Source organism: Eutrigla gurnardus (genome assembly GCF_963514095.1).
Source record: "Eutrigla gurnardus genome assembly, chromosome: 6".
In the NCBI taxonomy this organism is placed as follows: domain Eukaryota; kingdom Metazoa; phylum Chordata; class Actinopteri; order Perciformes; family Triglidae; genus Eutrigla; species Eutrigla gurnardus.
In genome coordinates, this window is record NC_139920.1 from 27,318,566 (window position 1) to 27,336,065 (window position 17,500).

Sequence of the window (17,500 nt, forward strand, 5' to 3'; positions counted from 1 at the left end):
CTCCTCCACCACTGGAGCCGCTGGAAAGATTACTACTGAGGAAGAGAGGGAAAGGAAAGGAGGGAGTTACATCAAGAGAACATAGAGCAGAGGAGAAGAGAAAAGCGACGAGGGAGAGCGCTTGGAGAAGAAGACACAAAAACAAGATAGAAGAACAAAGAGTTGACCTGGGCAGTTGTCCCTCTGCCAGTGCCGCCACCTCCCCTGTCTGTCCTCAGTCTTTGTAGGGCTTCAACATAATTAACTTGTTAAAAGATAGCTTGAAATTGGAAACGGACTTGTGACCACCAACACACAGGACACACCAAAAGCAGAAGATAAAGAGAGGGGGGAGAGTGACAGAGAGATGGGGAGGGAGACGGGAAGAAAGCGAGAACTGAGGGGATTGACTGTGGCCAAATTCTGATGAAAACATCATCCGGCCAGCTAACTCGCCATTTTAGACGTGAGAAACAGATGAAAGTGAAGATTGCGATTCCTCATGGTTCACTCCCCAATACTAATGCAGAATGTCTGACAGTAGCATGTCCAGAGCTGTGGGGCTAAAGTACTGTCTGGATGAGATTGATAATACAATTAAGCCAGTCCCAGTATGAATGCATCACTGTGACCCATTACTACACCGAACCGCTTCAGATGGAGCATACCAGTCTAGCTCTAGGGCCTTTTGGACGGGGGGAAAAAAATACAATTATAAAAGGCTAGCAAGAAAATGTGTTCTCTTTAGAATGTGCAGGCTGGCTTGTACATCATCAGATATGTGTGGGCTGCCTGCATATCTCACTGCTGTCCCCGGGCCCAGCTTTCTTCATCTATATTGAAACGAGGAGCTCACCAGAGCATAGATGGACTCAATATAATATAACAATATGATTTTTCCCTTATTGTCTCCTCTTATTGTTTTCTCTTATCCTGGTTTTGTTGTATATTAAGATCATTTTCGCAACAATTTTCCACATAATGTTTACAAATACGCAATCAGTTATTGCGCGCATGTGAGGACACATCTGACGAGATTGTTTTAGACATTAAATTTAGATGAAAATACATCTTTATCTTCAAACAGTGTTTTTGGACAGGAGAATATCCAGTCCAATCCGGTGCGAGGCAGATATTTAAACGATTCACGAGATGGGAATGTCACGGTTTGTTTCTGTCATGAACTTAGTTTGTTGTATTGCTTGTCTTTGTTGGCACTGATCTTCCACAAGTCAGTTCTTGACCTGTATACATGATCCATCTATTTCATGCTGAAACATACATTAACATTAGCTTTAGCCCCTGTTTAGGGTCGTGTCATTCACTTCATGGCCAAACAGAGATGGCAGCTCCTGTATCTGAGACTGCTGAAGCCACACTTGAACGTTAGCATATCCAATCAATAAAAAAACATAATTGCACTAGAAAGGTGTCTTTTCCCACCAAATATTAGACTAAAATGACAAATAGCTCTTTTAAGTAACATAAGGCATGTGAGTATTGTATGAAAGGTGCCTTATCATCCCGTTGAGTTTGCCAAGTAACCAGCGGAGACTCCAGGAAGTGACTGCCAAGAATTAGCCTGGCACAAGTCCTCACAAAGCCACAACTTGTCCTTCTTACACTTAACACATTATATCTCATTTGTTTTAATTAGTAAGCGGATTTAGTGGGATTTAGTTAACTTTTGTCGGAGCCAGGCTAGCTGCCTCCCCTTGATTCCCGTCTTTATGCTACGCTACGCTTAGCTGACTCTATTGTAGCTTCATATTTAGCATGTGGACATGACTGGTATGCATCTTCATCCAATAAGCATAACTTTCAAAAAAATATTCCTTCAAGTTTAACTTAAAAATAAAATTCGAAGCCATCCTTTAAACAGTTTTAAAGAGGGAGTGCAGTTTAGTGTACCTGTTAGGTAGTTAGATTGTGGAGACTTGGAGGTGACCTCTTTAATCTTGCCTGCAGATGAATTGATAAGGCATCAGGGGAGAAGGCAGGCTTTAAGAAGTCATGAGGCAGGAGATTGATGTTGCCTCTGTGACAACTTGCCTTTAGATGAGGGGGAGAGAGAGACGGTGAGAGAGAGAGAGAGAACCAGACGTTTAGCTGCAGGTCTAAACTGAGACCCCAACACTATGGCTGCCGCCGCTGCTGGCTGGAATCAATTCTGTCTTTATCAGTCCCCCTCTTCTGTGTCCTGGAATCCTCCTCAGACCGCAGAGCAGCCGGGGGGAAAACTGATGTGTTTTCCAATAATGAAATGGAACACGGCAAAAAAAAAAAAAAAAAAAAAAAGTTTTAAAAGGTGTCTGGCTGGTCTCCCTTTGCAGTACAGCCCTCTTTAATCTCGTGTCTGGTGTTTAAACACAGCTGTGGCCATGCCGACGCAGGTCAAAAGAATGAATGGATTATCCGAACGGATTGTGCATCAACAGTAGGGGTTGTTAGTTTTGGTATAGCAACACTAATTGCTGTAAGAAATGGGAAATCTTGTATCAAATGGATCCTCCCCCACACATATTATGGATAATTAACGTGTGTGTGAAAACATGTAAGATTTAGGACAGCTGACATCTCTGCTAAGTAGGAAGCACCGTATCTACGGAGTCTATTTCATCTGAAACAACTGCCTGTTACCATTTGAAGGGCTGGTTGTGAGTTCCACCTCGGGCCTGAGGCAGGCAGGCAGGCCGGCTGCTGCTGCTGCTGCTGTACGATGATCCATCTGCATGGCAGAAACCATCCATCCAATGCATAGCTACAGGCTGAAGGCCGGCCCATTGTGTGGGCTGAGCACTGTGACTGCTCCCTCTTGTACCTCCATAATGGGATTACATTAGCCAGGTTCTTCTGCTCCCTCTCCCGTTTTCCCTCTCTCTCTCTCTCTCTCTCTCTCACACACACACACACACACACACACACACACACCCATGTGTGAATGACTGACTGTCCACTCTGCCACCTCATGTTCGCTCCCTGTTTACTTACCTATGGCCCTGTGTAATGATGCAGGTTTTATACCCATTTTTACAAACACTCTCAGTTTTCAGCACAAACACGGTTTTATGGGATTTCCACATTTCTTGACAAATACTTTCCTCATTTGTTTTCATGGGAGCGTGAGAGGGGAAACATAGATGGAGGGAGAGGAAGAATCGTAGAATGACAGACAAAGATAGAAAGAGACAGAGGGTTTTGTTCAGGGTTTTCCTCGAGGAGAGGCTGTCATGTGTAAAATCTGTTCAGAACCAGCAATTGTGTTTTGTTGGGCTGCACCAGCAGCGCTAAGCTGTTCGTTGGAAACCAATTTGTTAATGTCTAACCGCTGCACTAGTTTTCCCTCAAGGACAAAGATTGATATTCCACATAACCTGCCAAGACACCACTGAAGAAGAATATGGAGAGTGATGATACTCAAGAGGAATTATGCAAGAGATCTCAAGGACTAGAAATTGCGTCTTTTTCTTCTTCGTCTTTCTCATCTTTTCTCAGTCTGTAGTTCATTAGTATCCCTTACACTAATACAGTCTGTCTGTTCCGCAAAGAAACATAAGTCATTCTTGACAAATCTGTGTGTACTGTGCATGACTTTTTTAACATCGTACCTCAACATAACTTTGGTTTATCTGTAACGCTTTCAAAGAGCGATTCAGAAAAATCAGTTGGCCGTTAATGTAAGTTAAATACTAAATGATATGGGATTGATTAAAAGGGTCAGGCTGCCAGCCTACCACAGCGTTTGAATGCGGAGGTAGCCACCATAAAATTAAAACGGGGATCAATGGCGTGTCATATCCCTGCTGCTCCGCGGTTTGAACATGTAATTCTAACGTTGAGGCTGCAACCATCTCTCACGTCAGGCCTCCCAGCATCAGGCTCAATAACCCAGCCGCCCATGGTTGCTGTCTATTGCTACCCATGCTACAGTATTCACAAGCAGGAGTGGAAATACAAGTTGGGTCTTTATCGCTGCAGAAGTTGGGCCAGTAACAGTGGTGAGAGATTGTAAAAAAAGAAATAGTTTATTTGGGGTTTTCATCATTTTGAGATATGTGAGAAGGTGTTTTTTTCACAGTTTTTTTCACTCTTTGCTAACATGCCTAAAGATCCCCATACAGCTGTTTTATTTTTTCTCAGTCTAAGATTATGGAAATTCAAATTCATTCAAGTTTGTTTGCTGATGGTTGTGCACATCAGTATTCACTGTCTCAGTGAGAGCAACCACAGGCAGCCCGAGGGCCTCGCAGTGAGGCTCTAGTAGTCTTTTTTCACACTTTCCTGAAGATTTCTGTAATGAATGACTTCCGGTGAGACGAGGAAGACAAAAACACCGTATATTGGCTTCATTTACACCCAATTTATTCTTAATTGTATGAATAATACCCCATTGTGCTTTGCATCCAGCCAGTGGCATATTACTGTCTGCCTTCTTTTCATAATTACTATGTTCCCTAAAATCTTTCCATCATCAGCATCGATAGCGAAATCCCCTGATATGTGGATCTGCTTTGAAAACAAAGGAGATTATTGTTACAGTTTTTGTTTCTGTATTGTCTCTGACAGCATTTGTAACAACCTGTCAAATCTTCTTCTGGCTTAATGCCATACACGAGTTCCTGTCACTGTTGATGAAATGCAAAAAAGGACCCAAATGCAAAAGGAGGCAGGCAGGTGAAATAGAACAAAAAGCGACTTTAATGACCAAGCTGATTCCAAACTGACAGGGAACCAAAAAAACCTGAGGAAGTAGGCGGCGGTAATAAAAAAAAAAAGTACAAAGGAAGAAAATATCAAACGGGACAGAGCTTAAAAAAACAAACCAGAATGTGACCAGGAACATGGATGCAGGACTAAGGCAGGCTGAGGAGAACCAGGAGAAAGGCAGATGACACGACACAGACACAAACACAGGAAAAGACATGGCCTAATAGACAAGAAATGAATCAGACAACAAGACACAGACGGGCAGACGTGAGGGCAGACTAAAAGCTGATTGGTGCAAATGGGCGAGACTAAAAAATAACAGACGGGAAGTCAAAACAACACAAGACACAAGAGGCCGTAAACTTCAAAATAAATCAGGAAATGTAGGAAAAAAACACACGTGCAATTCAGCCATACCAATCAGACAGAAGAAAATAACATCATTTTCAGCTTTTTCCAATTTCTTATACCGTTTTCAAAGCATCTTTAAATCTCAAAAGAATACCCCCCACATAAACAATGAAAGTTCCCTCAGAAAGGGGTTGTCTTCATCACCAAAAAGCTTTATGAAGCCTCTGATAGGAGGGGTGACCTTTGCAGGGCATTATAAACTTGGTGTAATAGGCTGTATGTGGCAGTGTCACCTCTAGGAATAGCTGTGATGTGGGTATGAGAGATGATCGATTCGACGACACATCTGTGTGGAACAGGCGCTGCTCGGCTGTCTATCTCCTCTCTTTGTGCATGCTTGCTAGCTGCAGCTGTGTCTGGTTCAACCCTCTGCCTGCTCTTGGCTTTATCTGCTTTCAATGGCTCAAATTGCATTGCGAAACGAGCCAAAATGCTCGTCCCCGCCCGTCCACCACTCTCACCCCCTGTGAAAACTAACTGGGGCTGGACGGTCGATACCCCAGTTGTCGTCATTTTCTTTGAGATGTCACAAAAAAGTTGCCATATCAAGATAAATCTAACATAATGTGAGGTCATAAATATTACAGATCATATGTTTTTGGGAAAAATATTCTACTTTAAACCAGAAATAAAGAAGTTTAATGATAGCGGTAGAAAATATGGGCGTAGTCTCCATGACCTCACCCATAGGTTTCTGAAGAACCGTTATGGTGGTTCAGGCTGTGGCCATCTTGTCGTCACACATGCCTAAACCATACCCGAAGTCCCCAGCAGCTCCATAACTGGAAGTCTGACGAGATGGATTATGATCTTGTGATCCCGCGATTCTCACATGATGGCATGATATCAGAATCCAGCTGCCATGCGAGGTAAATTGAAATGTGCCTGCCAACATGTAAGAGATGGCAAGCTAAACGGGTAGGCCATGCCGTTGATTTCACGCGTTTACTGTAGAATTATACTAACAATGTTGAGTTGAAACCTGACAGGAGTGAGCTGCAGAGAGAGATTTTTTCTTCTTCTCCCAGGCACCAGTGTGCTGGAATGAGACGCCACTCACCATTAGTGCTGTGGAAGCTGTTGGTGGATGGGCTTCAAATATAAATAAGGATCAGTCATCGGCGTATTGTCACACGATAACCTCTTGCGATTGCTTTCTCGCTACTTGTGTTAGTGTTGCATGCTGTGTTAAATATCACAACTCAAACAGAAATGCAGGCGCCTTGGATTCTGCAGTCCTACATAAACTAATGATAGCACTTCTGTGGGTAGCTTCAGTGGAGCAGAGCATTGTGTGTGTGTGTGTGTGTGTGTGTGTGTGTGTGTGTTGCAGGCCGACTCGTGGATTAGCTCTGTCCAATGGCAGAAGGAGAGGGATCTACTTTGACAGTGTGGTAGTTAGCCCATCTGTCTATAATCAGCTGTGTGTGTGTGTGTGCGTGCCGCTGCTACGGTACGACTTGCCACCAGGTGGTCAACAGTTCCCCGATGTACAGTTGTGAGGGACGCTGAGCCTCACGGTCTGCCTAGTTTGCCAGCAAACTTAACTCTTGAACAGCTGCCTGGAGTTGGCTGGTCTCATGCATTGGGTTAAGCACAGCATTCAGTGAAAATAAGCTGTCAATTTGTCATTTTTCTTTGCAGCTCCGACAAGAAGGCCAACACCCTCTCCACTCCCCCACCCCCATTTTTCCCCCCCCTTTGACGGTCATTAATTCGTGCATGCACCGCAAGATTCCCCGCTACATGCGTGCCCACATATGAATCAGAAGATACAGACGAGGCCTATATTTAGAAAGCTTGTCATGTAATCATCTACCAGCCAGTCATCTTATAGACAGCTATGAGAATTGGAAGCGGGGAAATAGTTCCCATCGGATTAATTATACTTCCGCTGATCATCTGGATCTTTTTGCTGTGGAGAGGATATTGTGTGTCAGATATGGATGGCTGGAAACAACCCCGTCTGTTGGTCTTTTTGCTCCTCATAGCTACTGCTCTGTGTGGGCATCGACTTGACTTGAAAGACAAAGAGTAAAATGTTGATGGTTTTGTTGACATTATTTTTTGTTGCCCTTCTTGTCTGTTTGTAATGTTTTGAGTCCATTGATTGTGAACTTTTAGGAAGTTTCTGTGTTGTGGTCTATACTCGGTTAATGCTAATATAAGCTTTTTCGCTGCCTCTGCAGGGAACCTCGGTCGCGTTGACTACATCAGTGAGTTCGAGTTTGACCTCTTCATCCGGCCTGACACCTGCAACCCACGCTTCAGAGTCTGGTTCAACTTCACAGTGGAGAACGTCCGTGAGACACAGGTCAGCACGCTTGTACCGTTAGCATTCCTCATAAAGAAGGGTTTCTCTCCCATTTCCATTCTATCTTCCATTTAACAGACAGACTTGTGCTAAATTGGCTCAATCATGTAAACGCTACCGAGTGCCGTGTTTCCTCACACCAGGGCTGTGGAAATGTCCTAAAATGTGCCAGGACTCTCAAGCCTTTCCTTCTGCCAAGCATATGGCCTTACTGATAAGAGCATGTTACGAGTAAAACTTGTAGTGTTTATGTTTGAAAAAGCATCAATGGTGGCAACAAACAAATCCAACTGATATATTACTTTTCTTCACTTCACCTTCAGCACAGATAGAATACTTTACTATAAAAACCACATAGTCTTTAGTATGTCACAGTGTTAAATACCTGAGACAAGGTGTAGTCACATCAGATTTGATAGATTTATAAGGTTTAAGTTCAGTTTTAAATTCATTTTAAATCATATATTAGTGATCGGCTTTTGGCAGCCTAACATTCAAGGCAGTCCTGTGAAAGTGAGATGCTACCTTCCACAAGGTTATAAATATAACAATTTGGAATGAAGTCCATGCTTTTAAGACGCCTTCTTAAGTCTTGTGCCCACAAAAAATAATAGTAATTGAGACAATTTTTAACGGATATCCGGGCCAAGACCACTTCCGTGTGCTGGTCATTATTCACAGTCCGAGCAACTTGAGACGACGTCTAAGGTTGCTTTCATATCTTTGTATAGACATTAATTAAAAGTTAAATTTGTCATTGCCAAAGCTGATAAGTTCCAAGATGACGTTTTGGCCAATGCCAATTCCACACGGACTGTTTACCTGCATTTAACCACAGCTTGCTCAAATGTGATGGGTCAATACTCAGGCTTTGGCACCAAAATCATACAGATTCTGTATTATCTGTTTAGTGTTTAGTAGTGTAGAGTATTACACATAATACCTCCCAGAATGTGCTTTAACAATCTGAGTGCATTAGACATTTCTGGCTGTGACGCCACCAAAGTTGTTTCTCATCAGAATTGAGGCAGTTGCTATACCTCACTTCTTGTCACAGTCTTCGAGGCTTGATTCTGCCACTAGCAAGCTCTGAGCCCTGTGATTGGCTGACAGAGGTGGTCACATGCCACAGAGATACACTGTATGTGGGTACAGTAAGCGTGGCTTGAGGGGGATAGAGGCTTGTTCTACCATTTGAATACAACTTTGCAGGATAAGAAGAAGGTAAAACTGAGAAAGATAAAGTTTAGAGAAAGAGCATGTGAAGACAGCCACATATGAAGATAAAGGGAGTGAGATAGAAAGAGAGAGGGAGAAAGAGGCGGAGGAAGGTGAGACTGAGGGGGAGAAAAAGCAAAGAGAGCGATAAAGAGGGGGGAAAATTCAAGGATGAATTCACAGCATGCTGTTGCTGCTCTCTTCCTGTAGAGTGTGTAACCCAGCCTATCTGAGGCTATCAGGCCTATCAGCCCATCTCCCCGCAGTGCTGTAGTCAGCACTAATCACATTTTATGGCTCTGAGATGAATGGGAGGCCTCGGCTTGGAGCCGGATCGATCCCAGGGCCAGATAGACCAGCACCAGCAGTCTGCAGCCGGGCCAACAGGATATTTGCTGTTGTGGCAAAATGACAGAGAAAGTGTGTGTGTGTGAGAGAGAGAGAGAGAGACAGAGAGACACACAGTGAGAAAGCGAGCGGAGGGGGGATGCAACACAATAAGCAACAAAAGGTTGATAAGTATCATGTATGTGATCACACCACATACAGAGGCACAGGCAACAGCAAGCCTGCAGATGAACAAACATTTCCATCGCACACCTCCACGCCGTCTCTCTATAGGCCCCCTTACCAGCTTCTTTCATAGAAATCTGTTTCTTATCTGTCCAATTTCCTTCTTCAAAGAGGCCTTGTGCGAATTTAATCTACTGCGGTGGAAGGTGTTGTGGTTAAGTGCTGCCTGTGCATTTTGCCAAGGCGTGTGTGTGTGTGTGTGTGTGTGTGTGTGTGTGTGTGTGTGTGTGTGTGTGTGTGTGTGTCTGTATACAGACGCTGTGATTAGATTGTGCCTAGTATCATCACAATTCACATACATCTTTTGTTCACATCCTAATGGCTGTAATTTTGTTATGATTTGCAACAAAAAAAAATTAAAAAAAATAAAAGTGAGAAATTAAACAGACAAAGAATAATAACATGAGTAAATAAACCAAGTGTAGCTATGTGGGGAGAGGCTGTGCTATAGAGATATCAGTGGGTTCCAGGGGAGAACTGGGCTGTTGGAGTGTTTCATCCAGCTAAGCCTTGCTAACTCTCAGCCTGAGCCAGGGGAATGGGGAACAGTAAAAGCCCGTGATATTGGAAGTGAGATGGCCATTTTGAAGGAATGTAAGCTGGTGAAACAGATTTGGTCTGCCTCAATCAGCTTAGCAGCTTTGTGGAAATTGGCTTCACCGTAGCACCGGTTATGATGGATGGCTGGATGGATGAATGTCTCTTTTTTTGTATGTCTTTTCTTTTTTGTGTTTTTCAAACCACTCACTTACCTCAAAAAGCTCTGACCAATTCTGGTAACGTAGGTTGCATTGACCGGGACACTATTTGAAGTTCTGCTTGGTTTGGGCGTATTTTTCTCTGGGGAAATGTCTTGCAAAAAAATAGTTCCAAAAAGTAATTTTTCCAAGTTTCTAAAGTCTGTGTTTTATGTACGATATCTTAACTTTAACGAGGTACTTAATTTTTATGATCTGTTAAAAAAGCTCCATGATTTTAAAAATTCCAAAAAGACCTATACCTGGACGGATTCTGACTTTTATGCAGATACATTTTGAATCACTGCTGTTTGGATTTTTATCAGGATTGTCCTGATATTTTGTAGACACATCCTTGTCCCCCTCAGGATGGATTGTAATAACTTTGAGGATCCCCCAGCACCATAATTGGGTCAAAACTTAACATGACTAAACACCTAATACCAATCCCATCAGCCTCAGCTGTGTTTTTGTAATTACTGCCCATGAACAAACGTTGATGCTAACATGCTAAACTAAATGGGTGAACATTTCTTTTCATCATCGTTGCCTTGTATCTCAAATTCTGCTGAAGTTTCAATATTGTTGACTGAGCTATTTGTTCTCCAATGTGGAGCCAACACCAGAGCACATGCTTGTGGTGGTGCAATTCATTGCAAACAGAAAGTAACAATTGTGATTGATCCAAAACAGTTATTGTCATGGGTTTGGGTAGTTGTGATTGCCTCTAGACAGCACACACCTGAGGGACAGAAATGGGGAAAGAACGAGAGCTACTGGTTCAATTACTTATTTTGTCTATGGAATGCCATCATTTCTAGCAAAAGAACAGTGTGAATTATAAGATGATGTACATTATATCCACCTTTTCACCCATTATTGGTAATGGTGGATTTGGTTTTGTGCCCGTAAGATTTGATCAGTTTTAGTCCGCAGTCCGAGTGCTCAGTCAAGCAGCGCGACGGAGAGGAGAGTCAGAGCTGGACGGATTATCGAACTGGCTTACTGGGCATAGGCCCAGGGGCCTAAAGTGTCAGGGACCCCCCAGGCCTTCCCCTACAACATGTCACTCAAAGAGAGACGTACCTAGCAGGAAGAGAATCACACTGACCACAGAGAGATGACAACGAGACCAACACAACTACAAAGAGACCACAGAAATTACAAAATAAAGCAAAAAAATGAATAGGGACACAAAATGAGCACAAGATAACTACAATAACACCTATACGGTTATGAAATAACACAAAATGAGCACAAAGATGCATGGAAGTATCCAGGGGCCTGTCATCTCATAATCTGTTTATGTGAGCAAGATGCCTGAATATTGAAAATGTATATCTGCTCTGAATTTCAACACATCATCGCAGTTTGATAAACAATATCGCCGTCCGTGGTGGATAGCGGCAGCCAACGCCCCAACCCCTACAGCTACCCCGCTATTTCATTTCAACTCCTGCCTATGTTATGGCCAGAAAGCAGTGGATGAGTTGATATGACACCCCATTGGGTAAGTTGATATGCCGTTCCATTCTGCTGTAGGGTTTGTGCTTGATGTCAGGCTCCGTGAAGGGCACGGCTGTGAGCTATTATCATAGGAGCCTTCGGGGAGCCATTCGTGGAAGACAGGCAGTAAAACCTTGCGCCGAGTGCCTTCAACTCCTCCAGCTCTTCCAACTGCTGCTGGGGGTGATTTGTAAGCCTCACTTGTCCAGGAAAAGCACAGTGCGGGGCGGTTACTCTCCATAATCAGGAAAGAGGACCAACTGAGCCAGAATAGGCCATGTGTTACCTAGAATCCCCAAAGAGCCGTCATCACATTTTCAGACAATGCTCACCTATTTAAATTCATCATCAGAGATGTTATGCGATCTGTCGAGGGGAATAAGTCGGTGCATAAAGTTGAACATAAAATAGGAGGTTGAAACAGAGCCATTATGGATCATGTCGTGGTGACTCTAATCAACCGGTCCTACTTTTATGCAGCCACTGTTTTAAACAGAATGTGATTGGGCCCAAGACCAATTCTGTATATTACAATCTGACGTCAGATGTCATAACGTCTAATTGGGTTTAAACGGCCTTCAAACATTTTCTAAATGTGTAATTTACTCATCAGTTTGAAGGATGCATCATAAATATGCAGACGTCCTTTGCTAAAACCGAATGGAAAGAATAAAGGAGAGCGACGGAGGGAAAGATGGACAGATATGGAGAGAGCGGCGCAAGAGCAGGGTAATGGATGTGATGCACATTGATTTTCTTTTTTCCATCCAGAAGAGACAGAAGCAGGAAGAGAGGGTATAGGAGGAGGAGGAGGAGGTGTATTTACGAGAAATGACTTGTTCATGTGAGCACTACATTTCCCTCCCATCCTAAATAGAGTACGTTGGCGGCACTTCTGGGAAGTCAGCTGCTGGTTGTGGTGTAACATCAATGCCAGCCTGCATAATAGAGGTTCTTATCGGAGCACTGCTTCATCACCTCTGGACAATGTTCTGGTGCAGAAGGCCTGTCTCGGCCATGTCTATGTGGATCAACGCATTGAACTCCCTCCCCCAACTCCCTTCTCCTCTTTTCAAGTTTGCAGAAGTGTTTAGGGACACTCCACTCCTCCCGTCTATTCAAACTCTGTCTCGTCCTGCCTTTCCTTGCGTTGTGATGTCCTTCAGCAGTGACAGAGGGGGAAGAGGACGGGCGGGTCTCTAGTGAGCCCCGTTGGATGAATGTGGGCTAATCATTGCTGGCGTGGCTGGGTGGCAGTTTGTCCGTGGCAGGACCACATTGGGTCTACTCATGGGAGGGCTCGCCGCTGTAGGATTACACTCCTGCACTTTTATCAGGTTTTATCAGGTCTTCTTATACTGTCAACAACGTACACAAGGTACACACTCACAAAGGTGCACACTGTCAAATTCACACGCTTGTCAACAGGTCAGGGTGTCTCATTGACCTGTGTGTGGAGAAGACTCGGGCTGGCCATGTCATGTTTAGTCCTTTGCATTGCCTTTTCTTCCCCTTCTGCCGCTGCAGCATATGGCACAAGGTAGATAGGCATGTATCCTGTGCTTGTGTGGTCTTCTTCTTTGGAAGTTCATTTTTTAAGCTTCCCCTCTCTACAGTGTCCAAAGGAAGGAGGCATTGGCTTCTGTGTGACTCTGCCAAAGGGATTATTTCACTTAACAAACAGGCCCAGAAAGTGAAGGATACTAGTTTCAAATCCCAGAAGAAAGTTATGGAAAGACTTTTGAGGTTTGGAAAGATGAACAAGACATCAGACGGATGCGTCAGGGAGCGTATAGGCTATCTTAAGTGACCCTGTTCTGCTAAGACGAAGTAAGGCAAACGTCCTTATTGTCAAAGCTGATGCTCCCCAGATCACTTCATAATGACATGTACAAAGGGATATGACAACAGCACAGAATGACTTTTCAAATTGTCTTCCTGATAGCAAAATGAGTTTCCTCTGGGTTATCTCTGCTGACGCAAGGTTCTTTATCACAATTTATTGCTGTATTTTTTTAGCTGGATTCACTTTAATATTGAGGCACAGTGCTTAAGAGACACACTTTGTATTTTGGAGAGAGCTCTTAATTCCCAGTTCCCAGGGACTTAAGAATACAATATACATGCCTAATACTACAGTTTCCCTCTTGATCCGTCACAAATGTCTTTTGACAAAATACAAAAGTACAAAGCCTACGAGTCAGCATTATGAAAATTCGGGACTTCTGCTTTTGTTTCTGTGTGGTTTGTCATGAAACAGCTTGTAGTTGACGTGTCCGGCTGGCACGGGAACATCTGCAGAGGGTTTGGTGTGTGTGGCCATCAGGACAATCATCAGCGGGCCATCCATTCGGAGCCCGGCAGTATGGCAGGGATGCTGCCAAAGTGGACTCTCGCTGCTAATTTTGCGAATCAAGGCACAGAGTGCAAAGAGCAGCGGAGTGCGAGAGGAGGGTGTTGGCGAACTTTTGGTACTTCCGTGGCTGCAGGTGCGTAACGTGCACACATGGGAACCGGGGCCGGATTGGACTCGTGCAGACTAATTCATACATTCTAAAATAAGGGGCCGTTTAAAATTCAGTTCGGATTTGGAGCCGGGTGGTGGCAGGATGCCAGCAGGCCTTTGCGGTCCTTGAAAAGAAAGAGAAGGGTTGCAATCCACAGCATGGAATTAAGAACAGGAGGGAAGGCAATGAAGGCAGGCAGACCAGGAGGGAAGAAAGAGCAATGAAAGGAGTGAGGTGTTTCTAAACATGTGTTTTCCCAATATTTTGCCCAGTTTTCAGCATTTATTAAATTTCACGTCCCATATTGTTTATATTATTTTGCAGGCCTAAATACATAAAAATATGTAGCAATTATCTAAAATGTAAAATATAACCAATGTCCCTTACTTAATTAACTTACTTATTTCTACTACTCATTAACTGGCATCTCATTTATTTAGGAGTAATAACATCAAACCCATTCACATCTATCTCAGCTGCAGAACGGTACCGAACATCCTGATGAATCACAGAATATAACTGACAATAACCTTGTTATCATGACACATAAGGTATACAAACACTACAACTGACACATTATACATAGATATTAATGTATACTTTACATTTATACTGCTGTACTAATGTATTTAGCATGGCATGAATGTACATTTGATTTTCTGTCAAAGATGTCTGCAGAAGTATAAGAAGCCCATAGAAGAATACCTGTGTGGCAGGAATCTACCAAATTATTGATATCAAAGGATGGACTTACTTTAGGCTTGATGTACAGCTTATGATTATTTATGTATAAGCATGAATATTTAAGGTATATAAATTGAAATTGAGCAAAGTAGAAAACCACTTAATCACAGATGTGGATTATATCTATGTGGAATGAGTCTGTGGTGAGAGAGGTCAACCAAGGTCCAAAACCACCACGTCATAGCAGAATGCACATTATACTTTTATTTATTCACAAATGTCTTCCTGTGTCTTATCTGCTCCTCAGGAGTGTAGATGGTCGTAAAATGAGAAAGGTGGGGTCATAAAACCCAGGAGGCTCGGTCCTTACGAGGGTCCTCTGAAACTATCCGGGGAAATTGAGAGTCTGAAATATGTTGTAAGAATTTAAATATAGATTCTACATCATTCACATCAGCATGTTTCAGTATTCCTCATCTTAATGTCATCATTTGCATCATATCACATAAAGTGAAGGTATGTAAACACTCTATCTAAGAGGAGAAATACACACAGTGCAGATTCAGGAAAACTGTGCCGTTAAACAAGTCTTCTGCACCGTTTATTTCCGGTGGCGGTTTATGTGTATAACATCAGCTGATGGGAAGTAAACGTGGACCAAAGCTGTTGCCTAGCGATGCAGGTGCTAGAATTCCTTTGCAACACACTAAAACGAGGCGTTTCAGACAGAGGTTGGGTTCTGATATATTCAGACAGACAGTAAGTTATTGTAAGAACCCAAAATACAATTATAATCCTGGAAATGAGACAGATATGTCCCCTTTAATATTGCTGATTAATGTTGATTAATGGCAATGCTGCAATCTAATTTAATTTAATTTGACCCGTAGACACTATAAAAGAAGTGGACACCGATTTTATCGTCTATTTTACTATAAATGGGACCGTAATTTACCAAATATACATCATGCTGTATTGCAGAACACTTGAAAATAGAAACCATAAACCCCGTGTTTACAATGTTTACTGATGATTAGACTTCAACCAGCCAAGTCGTCCCCTGAGGGCAATTCAAAAGAATGCAATTTTAAGGCACTTCTGCATTGGCTTTAATATTCAGAACGGGAGGTTGCCGCCTGGCTTGACCTAAATATTTGAAAGGTTTCTGTGTCAATATCCAACCCATCAACCAATCATACATTTAGCATAGCGTTACTTACTTTGAGGCCAAAACATCGTTGTAGAAAATAGGATACGATGCTAGCATTGGGAAAGCAGGAGAAGAAACCAGGAGAGTGGTTAAAGTGGAGAGCAGGGGGAAATAAGGAGAGTAAAGCTGAGGTTTCAGCTGGTTCGGTGGCTCGGTAAGGGCCTCGTGGAGCTGCTGTGCATCTGCATGAAATGATGAGCCTGGTGTCAGGACATGGATCATCCTTTTACACCGAGTAATGAATACAGATTGCACACCGGATAGAGAGGCTCTGCAATCTGCTGCACCACAAATGAAACAACTGCCGTTCTAATCAAATAGTCTTTTCATGCCAGCGCAGCCCTCAACTTGGGCTAAATTCAATTCCAGATTCACAGATTTGTGGGTTGGGGGTTGGAGAGACGCAGGAGGCAAGGGGGAGTTTTAAATGTTGTAATTAGAGTATTGTTTAATGTGTGTGTGTAGACGCGTGTGATGTGTGTGTGTGTGTGTTGGCGTGGGGGGATTAGGGGATGGGGGGGGTCTCCCTGGCATCATGTTGTCGTTAACCATTTGGTTATTTTAGATAGCAGTTGGAGGAATGGGTCCAATCACACTGTACACAAATGCACACACTCATGCGCAAATGCACACATTTAGCTAATTATGCCAACTAGTGGCTTGGGAGAACACATTCTCTGTATTCTGTATTTAGGGAACAGCGAGGAGCTTTGAAGGAGAGCCGCAGTGCCTCTTTGATGCTGCTTTTGTGTTTTGTTTGTGTGGTTTAATAATTTAATCAAGCCAAACGTCCTCCTTCTTTCTGTAACTGTCTGTTGGTGGAGGCTAATTACTCTGCAGATTGTTCTCCTGGTGCTAGAGATGAGAGTTTAGATCCAGAGGGGGGGAGGGGGTGCTGATGGCTGTAATTTAACAGTATGCTGATGGGCTAAGTTGTCTGTCGACTGCTGTTTTATTGTTTTGGGAGGCTGCTGACGAGCTACTATTCTAATATGCACCATCTGACGAGAGCGCCTGCAATGTTGTAGTGCATTGTCATTCTGTTCTATCTCTGACTGTCTGCTTGGCTGGGAATATAATATGATACATTTTTCTAAAGTTCAAGTATTATTCATACCTAACATTTTCACAAGTGAGTGTGATTGCTGAGAGTTATGGCTTATTGCCTTCTAAATTGCAAAAACTACAAATAGGAGGTCATATCTCAAGAGGGAGTATAGGATTATATAAGAGGAGGGGTCATCACAGATCCTACCATTTGGGCCAGAGGTCAGAGGTCATACAGTTTTAGTCAGAGGTGATATACTCTTGGATATACTAGTTGGAGTTGAGCTTGAAAACCACGTTTAATGTCGATGATTTTTGCCCTGTTGCAGGCTGAGCTTCTATCTGAGCTTTTTTTTCCTATACGTCACAAATCTTACAACATGGCTCATTCAAATTCCCCGTTGCTGTCTTTAGTCAGCAATAACGACAACTGACCATTCTTCTGTAGTCTTGAAGATTTCATCCTTTGTCTAGAGCCAAGCCAAACCGTGTAACTGATTAGATTTCAATGCTGCTGGCTCTAATTAGTGTTCATGTAATCAAATCAACAGACAGACTAGATTAGTATGTACAACTGTATAATGTTACACACACACGCACACACACA

General features: G+C 43.0%; 1 protein-coding gene across 1 annotated transcript in view; it reads left to right on the forward strand.

The window, feature by feature from the left end:
• Window positions 1-17,500, forward strand: part of agbl4 (AGBL carboxypeptidase 4) — a gene marked incomplete at its 5' end in the record, with an annotated part of 248,090 nt that overhangs the window by 2,578 nt on the left and 228,012 nt on the right. Inside the window, one exon of the mRNA XM_084011088.1 lies at window positions 7,287-7,411. Coding sequence (XP_083867214.1) covers window positions 7,287-7,411 — 125 coding nt within the window. The remainder of the gene's footprint in view (window positions 1-7,286; window positions 7,412-17,500) is intronic.